Here is a 17182-nt window from a genome sequence, read left to right on the forward strand (position 1 = left end):
CAACGGCATGCAGTGAGAGCCGTTGATTTAGTTTTTACGATTCAGTAGACGCCATCAAAGTGTGCTAACATTGCATTTCATCCGAACATGGGACGGTCACAGAATCGACTCCTTATCATCGGAGACCCAGGGGCAGTTAGTCAGGTGGAAGGAATTTTCGTGGGCGAAAGTTTATTGTAAGAATGGGAGAGCCCCTGGGCAATTACTCTTACCGAACCAGTTCCAGAAGCATTTGAATTCCCCGCTTTTGATCAAAAGAATTGAAATAAATTTAACCGCCCCTGAGTCTCCGAGGATGTCGACTCTATGACTTTGGATTTTCTTTAGCCAAGTATGCCTGTGTCACACTCATTTCGTGTTTGCAGGTACGAACAGGCGTTCTTGACGACGATGCTGTTCGAGAAGCAGACGAACTTCTGGATTGGTTTTAATGACATACACAACGAGGGTACTTTCTTCTGGACGGACAACAGCCCAGTTAAATACACGAACTGGAATGCAAATGAACCACAAAACTGGGGATATTACCGCGATTGTGTTCACATGACACCTTCTGGAAATTCTGGTCGGTGGAACAACGTGCAGTGTGACCAGAAGAAAGGGTTTATTTGTGAGACAGGTGTGTTGTAAAGAAAACGAAAGTCAGAATTATGGCGGTATTATTCCTTGTTTTAAGGGTTAACATTGATTTGTAGTCTTCATTTTCATCGATGAAGCTCCCCATCCCCCCTCCCCTCCCCCTGCCACGTTCGTTGAGGACGACTGCAACTGGTAACTACGGCAACGATCATGACAACGTCGACCCCTCCGACAGCAACGGCGATGGCATTAATAACTCACGCTGTCAAAGGAAAGAATGCTGTATTATCTTTCTGAATACCAAGCCTAGAAAGTAGTTGAAGCAATTTGATGATGGAAAAGAGAAGGTTGAGTCTACTCCAGGATTATTGCAATACTACATACAATAAGATAGATAGAGCTAATTAATTTATTGACGTAGTTATTGGATAGTATGAAAATAGTAATATGCGCCTCGGCTGCGTGTTGAAAGAAACGATGCAGTCCTATTTAGGGTATAGGACACACAAGAACGTCGTTTATAACAGCATAAAAAGAATATCATTCTGTCTTTTTTCAGAATATATCTCCTTGTTAGCTAGAATTCTCCAAATTTTAAGACACGATAACTTTCCAATGATGATGATGATGATGGTGATGATGATGATGATGATGATGATGATTTTTATTATTATTATTATTATTATTATTATTATTATTATTATTATTATTATTATTATTATTATTATTATTATTATTATTATTATTATTATGTTCTTTCATTCGTGGTTAGTAACTACCTGTGTGTTCGTTTTGTTTTTCACAGGAGCTCTCCCTCTTGGTCCGACCACTGGTATGTATCTAGTTGTTCAAAATGTATATGTCAAATTCGAGTACTAGTCTTGCTTGAGTTGATAGCCAGCGATCTACACACAGCAGAGTTGTTTTGAGCTGGGAAAGGGCGTACTTAGAGTGCTTTTCATTTGCTAGAACTGGCCGCCTAGACCGGCCAGTCTGTAAATCGAACAAGTCATTTTAAAGGGATGGTGCTAAAACTAAAATCTTGAAAAATAATCACTCAAAAAAAGTAGTACACCCTATTGTGAAGAAATTCGAAGGTCTGAGATAAAACTTACCCTTAACATTGGTACATTCCGGTTACGAAATGACAGGTCTGGCCGGCCAGTTCTGACAAAGGGAAATAGATTGAACGTGTAAGTCATAAAACGAAAATTCTACTTGCGAATCACGAGAAATATTTCCGGAATGAACTGTCTATTTTCGCCACGAGTTTGCAGGACGACTAGTCAGTAGTCCAGGAACTGTTCATACGTGTGGACAGACGTTGTGAAGTAAAGCTAGGGTTTTTTCTTCGAAAAAGAGCATGGTGCAAGGACTAGACTCGAATCACCGCGACCGTCCTGACCCAACGCGATAACTGCAAGACCACCAAACCTGGACACAAATTTAACGACGGCCAAACCTAAAACAAGAAAGAAAAGTCCATTAGAGACAAGGTCATTACTTTGAGAACTCAAAGCTGATCAGGTTTTTGTAAGTCTGTGACTTTACTAAACAAGTTCACGATTTACTTTAAAGTTTCAAGTGACGAATGTGGTGACTGATCGGCACTGTGTGTCTGTGTTAACTGTTTGAATGTCTGACTGATCCGGAAAACTGATTCAGTTAATGGTTTCACAGACTCACAGAAACCTTGCAGGTTTAAGCACTCAAAGTAAAACCTTATTTTTAACGGACTTTCTTATCTTTTACGTTTTACCACGGTTAAGACGCAAGTTTTTTTATAGTTATATCAAAAACCTCTCTGAAGGGACCCGTTTCCCCTTAAAAAGTGAAGTGAATTGAAGCTACTGAAGCTACCAAGCAGAACTTTGTTGTGGTGCCATTTAGTTCGTTCAGTTTTTCAAGTGATGTTGTTCTATCCTTCTAGTTCCGCCCAGTAACCGAACATGTCCTCTGCACTATGAGTTGGTCGGTGACGACTGCTACTTTGTGTCGTACGTGAAGTTGTCATGGAAGGAGGCACGCGAAGCTTGTCAGCGCGAGAGCGGTGGTGATTTGATAAGTGTGCATAGCCCCTTTGAACAAGGTAACATGGAGATCCGATAGTGTCTCTGAAAATATCACCGCTTGTCTTAAAAAAAAAAACGCTAAAAACTAATTGTCTTTTTCAGGATTGTTCCGCGTTCCAAAATCCAATAAATAACGTTTCGAGTAGTTTGCCTACCCTTCTTCAAATTGGAAAACAACAACAAAAACAAAACCAAAAAGGTATAAAACAAAACACACAACAACAACAACAACAACAACATGACAGACACCATTGCAATAGTCCATGTGTCCGCCATATTATTTTGTTTGTTTGTGTGTTTTTTAAACCGGAGTAAAGGGCAGTTAAACTACCCAACACGCCATGAAAGGTGTTAGTCATCGAAACGTCGTTTATTGGATTTTCAGCTGCGGAACAATCCCAATCCCGAAAAAGCATTCTCAGAAAAAGAAAATCGGAGCTTTGCCAACAAGAGTTGTACCTACTGTATCACCTTCCGATTACTAGTTCAGATGCCCTACCACTGAGCCATAGGAGACTTGTACGAACTAGGCCTTTAAACTAGGTCGTTAAACTTAGCTTAATGGCCTAATTCCCACGAGTCGCCTCCAGCCCAGTGGTAAAAGGAGCATCCGACCTAGTAATACGATTTTCAAAGGTTGGGCTTTTGTTGGGAGTACTAGGATTTTCTTTTTCTGAGTATGTCTGTGTCGCTAATAACTTAAAAAAAAAAAATACATCTGTCACATTGTTTCAGTTTCGAAAGACTGTTAAATCGCCCATTATTCATTCTCTGTTTTTCGTTCTTTTACAGCATTTGTTGTTTTTAGTTTAAAGAATTTCAAAGGAGGGTTGTGGCTTGGTCTCGTCCGTGAAGCAAACTCTGCTGAGTTTAGCTGGAGCGACAATTCTCTGACATTATACACGTCTTGGGCAGCTAAGGCACCCAACCGCCTGCGCACACAGAGGTCGTGTGTTGTTGCTAACAATTCGTACTCTAATGCTGGACTCTGGAAAGATGGGGATTGTTCTGAACGAAATGGATTTGTTTGCAGAATACGAAAAGGTAGGCACCCAGGCAATCGCTCAAAACAAGCTACTAAGACTACTGATTCATAACATTTGCTGTAGACGCCACCATTATATTGTTATTTGCCAAAGTAATTGTTCCAATTTAACGGCAATTGTTTCCTTGAATAATGCACATAATTCTCGGTTTTCACTGTCACGCCATTAAAAAAAAAATCGAAACCATTCCATGAATGAAGTCAAGAAATTGACATGGTATAGAGGATAAATAAATAAGGCATCTGTCCAAGTGTCAGGTCTGTACAGCACTCCGTACTCGAGTTATTTGACAAAATGTTCCACATAAATTTATAGAGCTTAGTATGGAGACGCCATGTTTGTGTCCCTCTGAGGGGCACAAACATGGCGGCCGGAAATAGGAAAAAACATCTAGAGTTCACTTTTGCCAGAAAAGATATTTGTTTGCCCTTGTGAATTTCCGAATGTTTAGATTAATATTTCTCCTCAAACTTAAATTGTTTAGAATGCTGAAAATCACCCGAAGAGTCATTTTTAACTCGTGAATGCGCGCATGCGCAATGAACGAGTTATAGCGATAGCTGACTCTCGACTTGGTCGGTCGATCAGTCGATCAGTCGATCAGTCGGTTTTGTCGTTAACTTTCGGGCGTGCGCAGTGAATGAGTTTTAAATTCAATTAGTGGAAAAAAACACGCGAACATTTGTTGTTCATGGCGCATCAGGAAATTCTTATTCAATATGTAGAGAATAATTTGACGATCATTTAGTGCAAGAATGGAGATTTTTCGTTCAATCTGAGCAAAGTTTCAAGTTTTTTCAGTTTTTCAGAAAGTCCGGGGTCGTAAACTCAATTAGTGAAAAAAAAAAAACGTGAAAATTTGTTTCACGACGCGTCAGAATTCTCTCATTCATTCTGTAGAGAATAATTTGACAATCATTTTAGTGTAAGAATGGAGATTTTTCGTTGAATCTGAGCAAAGTTATAGGATTTTTTCGTTTTTTTCTACGAAGTGCGGTTTCTTTCAAGAATTAAAAATAATTTAATTTAGAAATAATTTAATTAAAAAAATAATTTAATTTGTCAGTTTTCACGCGAAAGTGGAACGTGCCATGTCACGCATCATTGACGTCGTAAACAAAATTATGCAAATGAACACTTTAAGATCTTGTCAGCTTTCATAGAGGTTTCAAAGGGAAAAAATGTTTCATTTTCGAAATTTACAACTGGTAATTTATGGGAAAGCAAAAGGACGCGGTCGATAAATAATTCTTATTTAGCAAGAGCTTGTCATACTTCATTATTTTTACTTGACGATTGCGTGGACTGAACTCCAAAGGAAAAATTTCACGCATTTATGTCGGGCATGAAATGTAATGCGATACTTTGTTGAACATATTTCCCTTTGTGAGATCGGCTTGCCCTACAGTAATTTTGTAATTTTAATTCCCAAAAAAACTTCACTTGCCGGGCAAGTGATGGTCAGAATCCACTAGCCCGATCGCAAAATCCAGTAGCCCCGGACTATCGGGGACACGAATGTGTATGACGTAGCCGCACATGGCGTGCTTCTATGAACTTTGAAAAAAAAAGAGACACGTGATTTTTTTTTTAATCGGCGCATCAAAATAATCTTATTAAATCTGTAGAGAACAGTTTGACAATCATTTTTATAGTACAAGAATGGTTATTTTTCGTTACATAATCGGGCAAAGATATAATTTCTTTCAGCTTTCAAGGAAGTTTCCGTAGCCGTCTAAATTTCAATTACTATGTGTCATCTGCATTCACGAGTTGGCTCACAGGAGCCTTTGATTAAGATACGGAAAAGCTCTGTAACGGCCGTCCTCCTGATGTCACGCACCATGGAAACTCGGAAATTGAAACTTTTTCAAACTGAAAGGAAGCACGACATCGAGCTAAGAAATTGTGAACAGACATATTTTTAGGTAATCTTTCCTTCAATCAAGGTAAAAATTTTGTAGGCCTCCCAGTTTTGAATTCTAGAATTTGGTGACGTCACGTGAAAACCAAGTATCGAACATCATTGTAGTGTAAGAATGTATCGAACATCATCCGATTTCTAAACGCCAAGAAGTGAGTTGAAAAAAAGAGCGGCAGCCGAGTTTTTTTTTTAAGCCAAATCCAAAGAGGCTCAAAGTCTCCTGTAGCTCTTTGGTAGAGCATCCGAACTAGGAATCAGGAGGTCTTAGGTTCGTCTCTTGATAGGAACACTCGGATCTTCTTTTTCCAAGTATGCCTGTTTCACTAACTGGATAATAATCATTCTCAATTTCGACGAGGTGTTTGGAAATCGGGCGAAACACTTAACTGTTTTGAGTGTTTGAGTGTTCTCAAACCATTGACAGTTCTTGGAGAAATTTATAGGAAAAGTTCTCCAAAATTTGTGATAATTAAGATCCCCGGAGGTAGGGTGCCAGTCTGATCTTCTTACTACGTTTTGACATTTGATAGATTATTTTATGACGTTTGTATTTGAGCAAGGAATCTCCACCAGTATACAAGCTGAAATGTGAACAAAGCAAATGTAATTTGCCTCCTAACATATTCTTCACAGTTAAACCCCAGGTGCGATCGGCCGGTTTCATGAATTACAATTGAGAAGTTTGCCTCTGTTTTGTTAAGAAGAAGTTCGTAACAGTTAATTTAACACATTTTGTTAATAATTGACTATATTTAAATAGATCACAACATCAGTTTAGTGTAGGAGTCACTGTTTAAACCACGAAAATCTTGTAAATCAGTTTTGCAAGTTGAGGAAGAAATCGCTAATTATATAAATTGTGTTTAGTTTGTGAGGTGTTTTAATGCATTACGGCTCTCTATCTCGCAGGTGAACCACACGTATCCCCCTCAGGTCAGTATTATATGCAAGCAAAATTTTGTCATTTATGTATGCTAAATGAACTGTCCAATAGCACTGCGTAAGTGCTCTTTATTACGGAAAAGAACAGAGATACCTTTTTACTTTAACTATTGGTGAAGCCTCATGTGCACAGAACTGGAAAATGAATAAGCAGTTTGAGGACAGAGTGAAATTACAAGGATAAAAGTGGATTACACGTCATTAAAGTTGACTTTTAACCAGGCTGTTCTTATGGAACATTGAGTTTTTAGCAACTATACTTTGTCTCTTCATTTTGTATTGTTTTTTATTGTCACTTTGGGCGATTTTTGAACTAGCTCCTGGCCACACTTAGAAAGAAAACACGATAATTCGACCCGGAGACTGTCCCATAAAGCCGAGAGGAGCTCTGTCATGGAGATTTTGCTGTATTTGGTCGAAATTGCTCTAATATTTGTCGAACAATTTTTCCTCTAACACAAAATTTCTCCTAGCGCACCGGGAGGAAAATATTCAGCGATTTCTCGGGGTATTTCCCTAAGATACACAGGAAGAACTTAAAAAAATTGGCCAATTTTTTCAAGTTGCAATCCATTTTCATCCTAGCCATCCGCAGCCAAACATAATTGATACTAGTTTGCGTTCACTAGTAGGGTTATTGTTAACAAAACTGAACCATTATTTCAATTTTTCTATAGATAAAAATATATTTTTGACCGTTCAAGGTGAGACTAAAAATAGGTGACACTGCCCTTTTAATATCTGAAACAAACAATCAAACAAACGAACAATGACCACACCGATTAGTTGACATCTTGTGTTTTTGTTATACTTAAAGTTCTCGGCAGTTGCCCCACTGGATGGAAAAAGTTCGATAAGAACTGCTACTTGTTCCGAGGAGGAGACCAGAAGTCCTGGACAGGAGCGAGAGCCGCTTGCCAAAGACAAGGTGGCAACTTAGTGAGCATCACATCGCGCCAGGAGCAAGACTTCATCGCTTATCAGTACCGCCAAAGGTCAACTGGCAACATTTGGATTGGTATGTTACTTATTCCGCAACTACCATACTCTGTCCCAGTGACGCATAAAACCTCACTGTCGCACTCGGCCGCAAATGGCCCACACGGTCGGAGCCTTACCCAGTTTCCTTGGTGTAGGTTGAAGCAACTTTCACAGTAGTTGTTAGACGGAAACAAACTATTGTCACTTTTGGTTTCTCGCGCCTTGAATCTATGTCGGTCCGAAAGGTCACGAGTACAAAGTTCGCGTGCAGACAATGCAAAACGAACCGTGAGAAAGCGAATTTCGTGCTGAGAAAACGGGAGGCTAACATGAGCTGGTCCAGTTCCTGGACTAATGGTAGGCTATCAGCTCATAGCCAATTGTTCGTGTGAACGGAGAGAATACACAGTTCTTTCTCTTGGTTTCCAAATGAACTTTTAGTTTTAGAACTTAAACGTTCCTTAAATCTCCCTTGGTGACCTTTGTACGCCAAATTTAACCTTTTAAGCCCTAACAATAATCAGCATCAAATTTCTCCTTGTAATATCAATGCTTATTCAACCCCTGAGATCATGGAAATTAAGGATATTATCATCCAAGGTGAATGTTCGAGATATTTTACAGCGTCTCCCCTGTACTTTTATAAGAAAAGTATGGGATCAAGATTGGAGAATTCTTTGATTTTAGAGGTTCAAGGGTTAAAGGGCTTATGCAGATTTTATGCGGTAATATTTATTTGCGGTAATCCCGCAAAAAGGGCTTTTCATCAGTCGTAGCATATCGCAGTTATTTCATAATCCACTTGGTTGCTTTTCTCTCATTCCTGTGTTCATTTTCCAGGTCTGAATGACCGAGGGATGGAGGCAGGCTACACCTGGAGTGATGGAAGTCCTGTCACGTTTCTTAACTGGCATGCCGGTGAACCAAATGATAACAGTTTTGTTGAAAACTGCGTTGAAATGTATCCAAGCAGCTTTCAGTGGAATGACTTTAGGTGTAGCGAAAAAAGGGGCTACATATGCAAGCAACCGCTAGGTACAGTATGGCCTTGGGGAAATTCAAGTTAACTTTGTGAAAGTAAATTGTTAAAATAGTTACGTCCAAACAAATCTGAGGTTAGGTCTTCAGTCACCGGAAAAATTGACAGAAGTTGTTGAGACTAAATCTGTGACCGTTGCTTTCATTTTGCGTTTGACGTAGAAAGAACGCACTCCTGATACAGGCTGGAGTCGAGATTGTATGGGACAAAATCGGAAGGAAACAATATGGCCGTTGTATAAGTGTTATTGTATTTCAATACTTTATTAAAGGGATGTATGTCATGGGGATTGTGACCTTTGTAAAAAAGTCATTGCAAAAATACTTTCACGTAGTTACATGATAATTCTAGAGGACCAAGAGAAAAGAAATTAACTGAATTATTGAAAGGAACAAATCGTGATCTGTTCTCGCGCATTTTGGAAACGAAAATTTGGGAGAAATTGAAAAACGTTAGCCTTATTTTTTCAAGTAAATGTTCGGTCTTATCAACAGAGTTGATAAGGTAATTTGGCTGCCGTAAAGAGGTTCGAATGCTGACGTTTTGATTGTCAGCCATTCGTCAGAGTGAATATAATCCAAGTTTGCAACCCATTCCAACCCAGTCCATCTGTGGCCAGAGACACTCCTCGACAGTTTTGGTACACTGGGAAGGCAATTAATGACAAAACTGGATAATTATTTTTACGTTTCTGTCAGTAGAGAAACGTTTTGGGGTTTTGAAACGATACCAAATTCTCGTGACTCTTCCCCTTTAAACCTGTGTTTATATGGTCCAGGCACTTACATTGGTTCCTTTTTGTTCCATGTAGAATGTTCTGGAGCTCTAGGCATGGTCAGCGGTCGCATCAAGAGTAATCAGGTTACAGCTAGTTCCAGTGTCTCTCCTCTATACAGTCCGGGAATGGCGCGACTCAACTCCTCCTCAGCTTGGTGCACCAGCAATGGCCAGCAAGATCAGTTTATTCAGGTATGACATGCTGCAGGGTATCACAAAAGCAAGAAATTAGATATCTTAATTTGAAACACAGAAAGCTCTCCTCTACAACTGGTCTTACGAGCATCGATTTTTAACGTCGCATCGTTGTGTTTTAAACAAGAAGTCCTGGGGTATAAGGAGCCTGGTCTGACTACTGTCACCTTGTCAGTCAATCGCTAAAGCGTAAACAGTTGTCAAATATCAGACGTCTCGTCTTTTACAAAATTGATCAATATTTGGACTAAATTAATAGGAAAAGAATGAACAACTTCATGATAAGTTTTTGCATCATGGGAAACTCGGAAAAAATCCGAACTCCAGATGGGATTTGAACCCACAACCCTCCGTGATCTAGTCGGATGCTCTAACCACTGAGCTACTGGAGACTCTATGGAGTCTCAGTGGTTAGAGCATCCGACTAGATCACGGAGGGTCGTGGGTTCAAATTCCATCTGGAGTTCGGATTTTTTTTCAAATTTCCTATGATGCAAAAACTTATCATGATGTTGTTTCTAATAAAGACTCGCTTTGTTGGTTTAAGGGGGCAATTTACCTAAGTTTGAATGAAATTTAAAGAGGTTTTAAGAAGAGATAGAAGAAAGAAAATGATTTTTGGAACACTAACAGACAGTTGATACCCACGCAAGAGCACCCCAGGTTGTTAGTGGACTAACTTGGTGTCCGTCTATTAATTATTAACTACAAATTCTAATTTTAAAACTTCACTAAATCTTCATTATTTCTTATTTCTCTTAATTTAACCAATCCTTCTAAAAAAAACTACTCCTTGCAAACATACCCAAAAATCACCAAAAAATTCACAAAATACCCCACAACACAGATTCAGGGGACAATGATAGGGTTTTTGGATTGCTGTGAAACGTAAATGAGATATTCCATTAAAGCCATGTCAAGCGGCGGAAAAATGGCGTTTAGGTGAATTGCCCCCTTAATGAGCAACTTATCTGTGATATGTCGATTTTTGTGAGATTTTGACGCAGATTTATTGGAGGCTTATTCTAGAGTGTGGTATTACGGGATTGCCCATGCCCGAAGAAAAATATTTAACTTTAACTTTATTGAATTCGTTGCAACTAAGACATAAAATTAAAAGGAATTTAGGCGCATAAAAAGTGTAGATGTGCGTCAAATATGGCGCACGAATATCACCAAGGAAGGCTTTGTTCCTGATACAAAGAGACTTTAGGCCATTTCAAAGTTGCTGTGGACGTCATTGTGGAAGCGTGGATAAGCGTAAAGTTTTTCATGTGAAAATTAGTTCTTTTTGCATATGAATGAACATTAATAAGAACAACTTTCTTCTTAGCCTCGCTTTAATATTGAGGCTCAAAGCTACTCGGAAATTGCACTACACACCTGAAAACACGCTACACTACAAATTTTTATCTGCTATATCTAAAATGTCCTAACCATATCCTCCAAGATACTAATTTTATATCTTTAATTCTTATGTTTTTTTTATTAGAAGCTGACAAATACTGCGCCCCTTTTCATGAAAAAAATTAGGCTCCCTAAATTCCTTGAAGAGGCCCTTATGGGCCTTCAGAATCCAATTTCTAGAACAAACCCTACAAGGACGAACCAGGACCATACGACGTGTTGTACCGCAATGTAACATTACACACTTTCGTGAAGCAATATGGAAAACAAGCAGAAAACATCTAAACCTGAAGCATGTTGCTATCAAACAGAAGTTCGTTCGTTGACGTCCTTGGTTCGTTTCAGGTTGACCTGTTGACAGAGACGCGCCTCGCCAAGATATCAACACAAGGATTCAATCTGAATGGAATCAGCAGCTTTATCAAGATGTTCAAGCTACAGACAAGTGAGGACGGCGTTAATTTTCAGACGTACCAGAAAAATGGAAGAGACTGGGTGAGAAAGCGATGTGCATAACGAACAGGCTGTAATTTAAGGACGCTGCCTACTTTTGTAACTGCGCATACGTTCTGCGCATCTCGGGACGGTTCGAGAAACTGCGGTTTCGTTAAGGCTTGGTTCCCACTAGCGACATAACGATCATGATCATAATCTTTAAAAACTCATTAATAATTCATAAGCCCATTGACCTATCAAATGGTCGATAAAACATCATGTGCAGTGGTTTTAAAACCCGATAAAACCTCCTTCTTATTAGTATACGGTGTTTAATGTTTTTCTCATATGCTAATTTCCAACGTTCACAAAAGCATCATCACAATGTCTTTGCAGCCGTTCAAAAAACTCACAGCACGTGTTTTATCAGGTCTTAAACCACTCGGCCGCGCCTCGTGGTTTTAAATCCCGATGAAACACTGGTGCTCGTGTTTTAAACATTATGTAAGCGTCGTTATGTTGCTTATATCTTAGTTGGAACGCCGTAAAACATAATCCTGAAGACACTTATGATCAACATAATCATAATCATAACAGTGCCTCCTAATATACAGGTATTTTTATGCGGTTTATGGCTAGCAGGTATAACGGATCGTAACAAGGGTTATTGGGATCCAAAAAGAAAATTTGGGGTAACCACGTATTATTCAGAGTTCATGAAGCTTCAATTTCGAAAACAAAAAAGTCCTACATTGTTGTGTATTTTAAGCCTTTTAGTGTTATTGTTGCTTAATTTTTTCTGAAAAATGCTTAGCTACCCCTAATTTTCGTTTTGGATTCCAGTAGCACTTGCTATGATTTCCTTTTCCCGCATAGTCGTAAACTGCACAAAAATTTGATCTGACCGACAGTAGTAAAATCGCCTTTGTGTAAATCTGTGGGCTGTATTTAAAGAGAACATGTTTGTAAATTTTTTCAGAATTTTAGATCTCCGTCCACGTATTAAAAGTGAAAATTTAAAATGATTTTCATTTTCATTTAGATGGTCGCACCATTACTTCAAAGTTGCTGTTTACCCAATGTTTGACTTTGTTTGAATCTCATTTTTTGTTTCCCAGCTTTTTGTTGCAAATAGAGACGCAAATTCAGTAGCGATCTCTGCTGTTAAGCCTTCAAGAGATACTCGTTTGATCCGCCTAGTTCCAGTATTCTGGACAGGATCCATCTGCCTGCGAATGGAGCTTCATGGTTGTCCTTTTGGTATGTAATACAGCTATTTCAATTAGTATTGTCGGAAGACCTACGCGACAAGACCGCAATGTGGTATGGGTTTTATTGATAACCTTACCTGCTGAGCTATGGCTCACCTCTACCGAAAAAAACAACAACAAAACAAACAAACAAGGTAGAAAAAAACATATGAAGACAAACGCGTATGCATGGTAGTTTCTCTCATCCTATGGTACTGATAATCGTAAAATTACAGCCAAATTACGAGATTTAGAGCTATCCACACTAGAGGTTCCAGAATGGAAGTGAAGTGATGTCACATGAAGGAACCTTACATGAATTGCTTAAGAATGGTTTTGGCTTCAATATAAACTAAATAGTGGATAAAATTGTTAGGGAGTGGTAAGGTAGATAATCTGGAAGTGTAAGATATATTGTAGTATTGTTGTTTCATTTGCCTTGTTGATTAAGTTATTATTTGTTTTCTCCTCGGTGGGTAATTTACTTGCTTCATTTGCCTCTTTGAACTAATAATCAGAAGGTCTTAGGTTCGACTCCTGATAGGAGCACTCGGATTTTTTTCCGAGTATGCCTGTGTCATTTACTGATTAATACATCATTCTCAAGTTTACGACTGTTTGATCCGCCGGATTCCGTGCTTGCTCAATTTTTTTGCGTTCCTCCCCGTGGATTTTCGAGCAAAAGAAAGACTACTCGAAGTCTAAGTCTATCGGGGACGTCAGTCATAGAGGGGCGTGGGTACTGTTAACAAACAACTTACCAGAAATCTGAAAGTCAAGTCTCAGTACAGAAATAGGATGGCTGCCCTGTACGAGCAGCAACTAGACTTTAGGCGTTAAAAATCCACGGCATCCTCCCGGCATAAACCCCCAGAAAGTCTCTACCAAACGTTTTTCGCCCAAAAACGCCAGCAGAAAATGTCTAACCCCCAAAAAGTCTCCATCGCTAATTGTAAACCCTTCTCTCCTCACCGTAAGGAAAATACCTGAGTACCCGCCTCCCCCCGCCCCAAACCTGGGTGATCAAGTGGCACTGTTGTCAGTGAGAAGTAAATTACTTTATTCTGAAAACTCTCGTTTTAGTTGTGATTCAGGGTAACACGATTGCTGCCTTTTGATGTAATTTTAATGTAAATGCTGGTGTTTAATATCTTGTGACTACGCATCTTTGCTGTAGTTGTGTTGTAAACACACATTAAGGATGAGTTGTTGATAGAAATGGATACAGTGGAACCTCGATTTAACGAAGTCGCTGGGGACCGGCCAAATTTGTTCGTTAAATCGAGGGTTCGATATAACGAACTTGGGAGGAAACGACCAAAATGTTCGTTATATCGAGGTCATAGTTAATGATTGATTGGTAACACAGGCGACTTCTGTCACACAATTCAATGCAATTTTCGTTACCCAGAAGTGCCGTGTTTTGAGATGCAATTCATTGAGCATGGTGGCTTTAAGTAGCAATAATTTTCACTTTTGAGCAGACGCGCAACTTTTGTTTACAAAAAAACGACACTTTCAGAGTAGCGATTTAAAAATGTTCCAACATAGAGGTTATACAGAAAATTGTCTGAGTAAACAAGGAAACGGGCTTTAGTGTTGTTATGTTGCACTACCCAACATTTCCGGATTTCAAAGATTTAATGTCTTTGCTTTAATGTCTGTACCTTTGTTTTTAAAACACGGGGGACAAATCTCAGTGGAAGAGACTGGCAAACGGAGAAACAAGGAAATTGGACTAGAAATTAGGGTTACGTATTCGATTTATCACAAGAAGCCTTCGAAAGTGAATAAGTTAATAGAACTAATAAAAGACAAAGAAGATAGAGCAGAAGTTAATTGATGTCGAAATACTATAGTGCCAATATCTATTATATATAATAAGCCGTTGACTGACAGGTTGCTGTCTCTTTACCAGAGGGAATTAAAGGATTTATTGACTGTTGATCTGTTTAGCGTTTATCTTCTGTCGCGTGTTGACATTGTAATTCGTTATATTGAGGTAGATTTTACGTTTAGGCTTCCGGGTTATGTTCGTTATATCGAGGTAGATTTTACGTTTGGACTTCCGGATTATGTTTGTTATATCGAGGTTCGTTATATCGAGGTTGTCTTCCATACATTTTACTGTAACTTTTGCCCGGACATAGAATATCGCTCGTTATATCTAGGACTTCGTTAAATAGAGGTTCGTTAAATCGAGGTTCCACTGTACTCCAAAACAAAGCTGGGCACCTTATGGTGTTTACACAATGTAGCATTCTTAATCGTGATCGTCCTGTCTTTGATGAGAACAGAAGACCATTTGTTAGGCAGAGAACTGAGAGAATAGAGCTCCATTTAAGCAGAGAACAGCGTTTTGTGGTTAAGCACTGATCTACACTATTTACGCCTAAGCGCTGGTTTGAACGGTTAGCTGTCATATATGTTGCGATGACTTGAAGTAAGTTTTAGATACTATTTTTGTCAGCTAGCCCTCGTTTGTGTAGTGGATATGGATAGGAGATATTAAACAAATGACTCGGGTTCGAGGCGTACACTTATTTGATTTTAAATTATTTTACCAGTAAAATTTGAAATAAGATTTCTGTTGTGTACAAATCATAAGGTGTCCAACCTTGTCTTGGAGTGTCCATTCTAATAACAACCATTTTGGATGTGACCTTTATGTAAATCACCGTTTTTGTAGCTTGTGAGACGCCTCTTGGAATGCAGTCAGGTGCCATAAAGGATAGCTCTCTCTCAGCCTCATCTTCAAGTGACAACGCACACAAGGTTACCAACGCTCGCCCTTCAAGCAGTGTAGGCTGGTGTGCTAAGGTAAGAAAATTTTACTTGTAATTCCGGTTCCCATACCTAAAGCTAACGAGACTGTTCAATAACAGGATGAAAAATTCAGATTTGCAGAAAATTAAAGTTCGCTTTAATCTGCGTGTCTTTTGGAGGCACATTGGTGTAGTAGATGGAGGCTACAATGGGTTGCTTGGTATGAAACATTGCCATCTTATCGTTGATAACAAATGTGCTACGATTTATGTTGGACGGGACGCGATCGAGCACAATCCTTTGTTTTAATGTTCACGCTGCAGCTGAATGTCTCCACTGGAATGTTTCTGTTGGTCAATTGCTCCAATACATTTCAATATCTGTTGGGGGAGAAGGGATGGCGCAGTGTTGAGAGCACTCGCCTCCCACCAATGTGGCCCGGGTTCGATTCCCGGTCTCGGCGTCATATGTGGGTTGAGTTTGTTGTTGGTTCTCATCCTTGCTCTGAGGGTTTTTCTCCGGGTTCTCCGGTTTTCCTCCCTCTGCAAAAACCAACATTTCCAAATTCCAGTTCGACCTGGAACGCACGGACACCTTTCGAGAGCTCCGAGAGCTCTTTGGTGCTTCGTGGGTAAGTAAATTACATTTACAAGAAATTACATTTACATTTTGTGGTTTTTGCACTATCAAGGGCAAAAATACCAACAAAGGCACATAACAAAGAAGTTTGTGTGGCTTTATAACCATTGCCTTTTATAAACTATGGTTTCATTGTCCCTTAAAAGCTCCTCTCAGGGAGAGGATAATTTAGTATACAAGTCTATTTTATTATCTTCAAGTGACAACTACTAGATCGTCCTCGATGTGTATCAATAAATCATTAAATCGAAATCGCTTTTGACTAAAGGTAAAATTTACGCTTGTTTACGTTGTATTTTAAAGGGAAAGTATCATGGGGTTTTTGGTATCTTTTGTTAAAAATGATGAAATAAGACCTTCAGTCAGCTGCCAAATAATTCTCGAATGACGAGAGGAAAGAAATCAACTCAATTCTTGAAAGGAACAACTCGTGATCTGTTCTAGCGCATTTTGGAAACAAAAATGCGAGAACTTGAAAATCATTAGCCTAAGTTTCAATCCATACCGACCTACTCTGTCTCTGGCCCTAATCAACAGTTTTATTGCGCTGGGGTGATAATTTATAACAAACTTTACAATTATTGCTTTGTTTCTGCTGACAGACAAACATTTTTGGGTTTTTGAAATGACAGCAAATTTACGTGATACTTCCCCTTTAGGGTTGCGTAGAACGGTCTTTAGCCCCTAAGCCCCAGGAGTGATCAGCATTCGATTTCTCCTTACACCACCACTACTTGATTAAGTATGTGAGTAATGAGAAAGAAGGAGGTGATCACTAAAGATGCAATTTCTTGAGGCTGAGACAAAATCTCCAAACTAGTGTCATAAGAAATGTTTTGAGTACAGTGGAGAGAATATGCATTTTGATAGTGGGGCTTAAAAGGTAACAACAACAACAATTTATTTACAAATTCGGATGATTTAAGGGGCTTGTAATAATAATAATAATAATAATAATAATAATAATAATAATAATAATAATAATAATAATAATAATTCATATGTAAACAGGGTTATCCCTTCAGTCGCAGGACTGGTATCAACGGGGGCCCTGTATAACGCAAATAGCCACAAAGCTAGTCGAGGCGGGACAAGACGAGCACGAGAACATAATTGAAAAAAAAAATTAC

At 39.0% G+C, this 17182-nt stretch overlaps 1 protein-coding gene across 2 annotated transcripts in view; it reads left to right on the forward strand.

Moving 5' to 3' along the window:
• LOC146453946 (uncharacterized) overlaps positions 1–17182 on the forward strand; it is a 74616-nt gene that overhangs the window by 38977 nt on the left and 18457 nt on the right. For both annotated transcript variants that reach the window (XM_085096011.1, XM_085096012.1), the window contains exons 31-41: positions 366–619; positions 1385–1411; positions 2510–2668; positions 3444–3695; positions 6531–6554; positions 7381–7581; positions 8385–8579; positions 9395–9552; positions 11308–11457; positions 12516–12657; positions 15337–15467. In XM_085096011.1, coding sequence (XP_084952137.1) covers positions 366–619; positions 1385–1411; positions 2510–2668; positions 3444–3695; positions 6531–6554; positions 7381–7581; positions 8385–8579; positions 9395–9552; positions 11308–11457; positions 12516–12657; positions 15337–15467 — 1693 coding nt within the window. The remainder of the gene's footprint in view (positions 1–365; positions 620–1384; positions 1412–2509; positions 2669–3443; positions 3696–6530; positions 6555–7380; positions 7582–8384; positions 8580–9394; positions 9553–11307; positions 11458–12515; positions 12658–15336; positions 15468–17182) is intronic.

Source organism: Pavona decussata, unplaced genomic scaffold (assembly GCF_977016875.1).
Source record: "Pavona decussata unplaced genomic scaffold, jaPavDecu1.1 SCAFFOLD_321, whole genome shotgun sequence".
In the NCBI taxonomy this organism is placed as follows: Eukaryota; Metazoa; Cnidaria; class Anthozoa; order Scleractinia; family Agariciidae; genus Pavona; species Pavona decussata.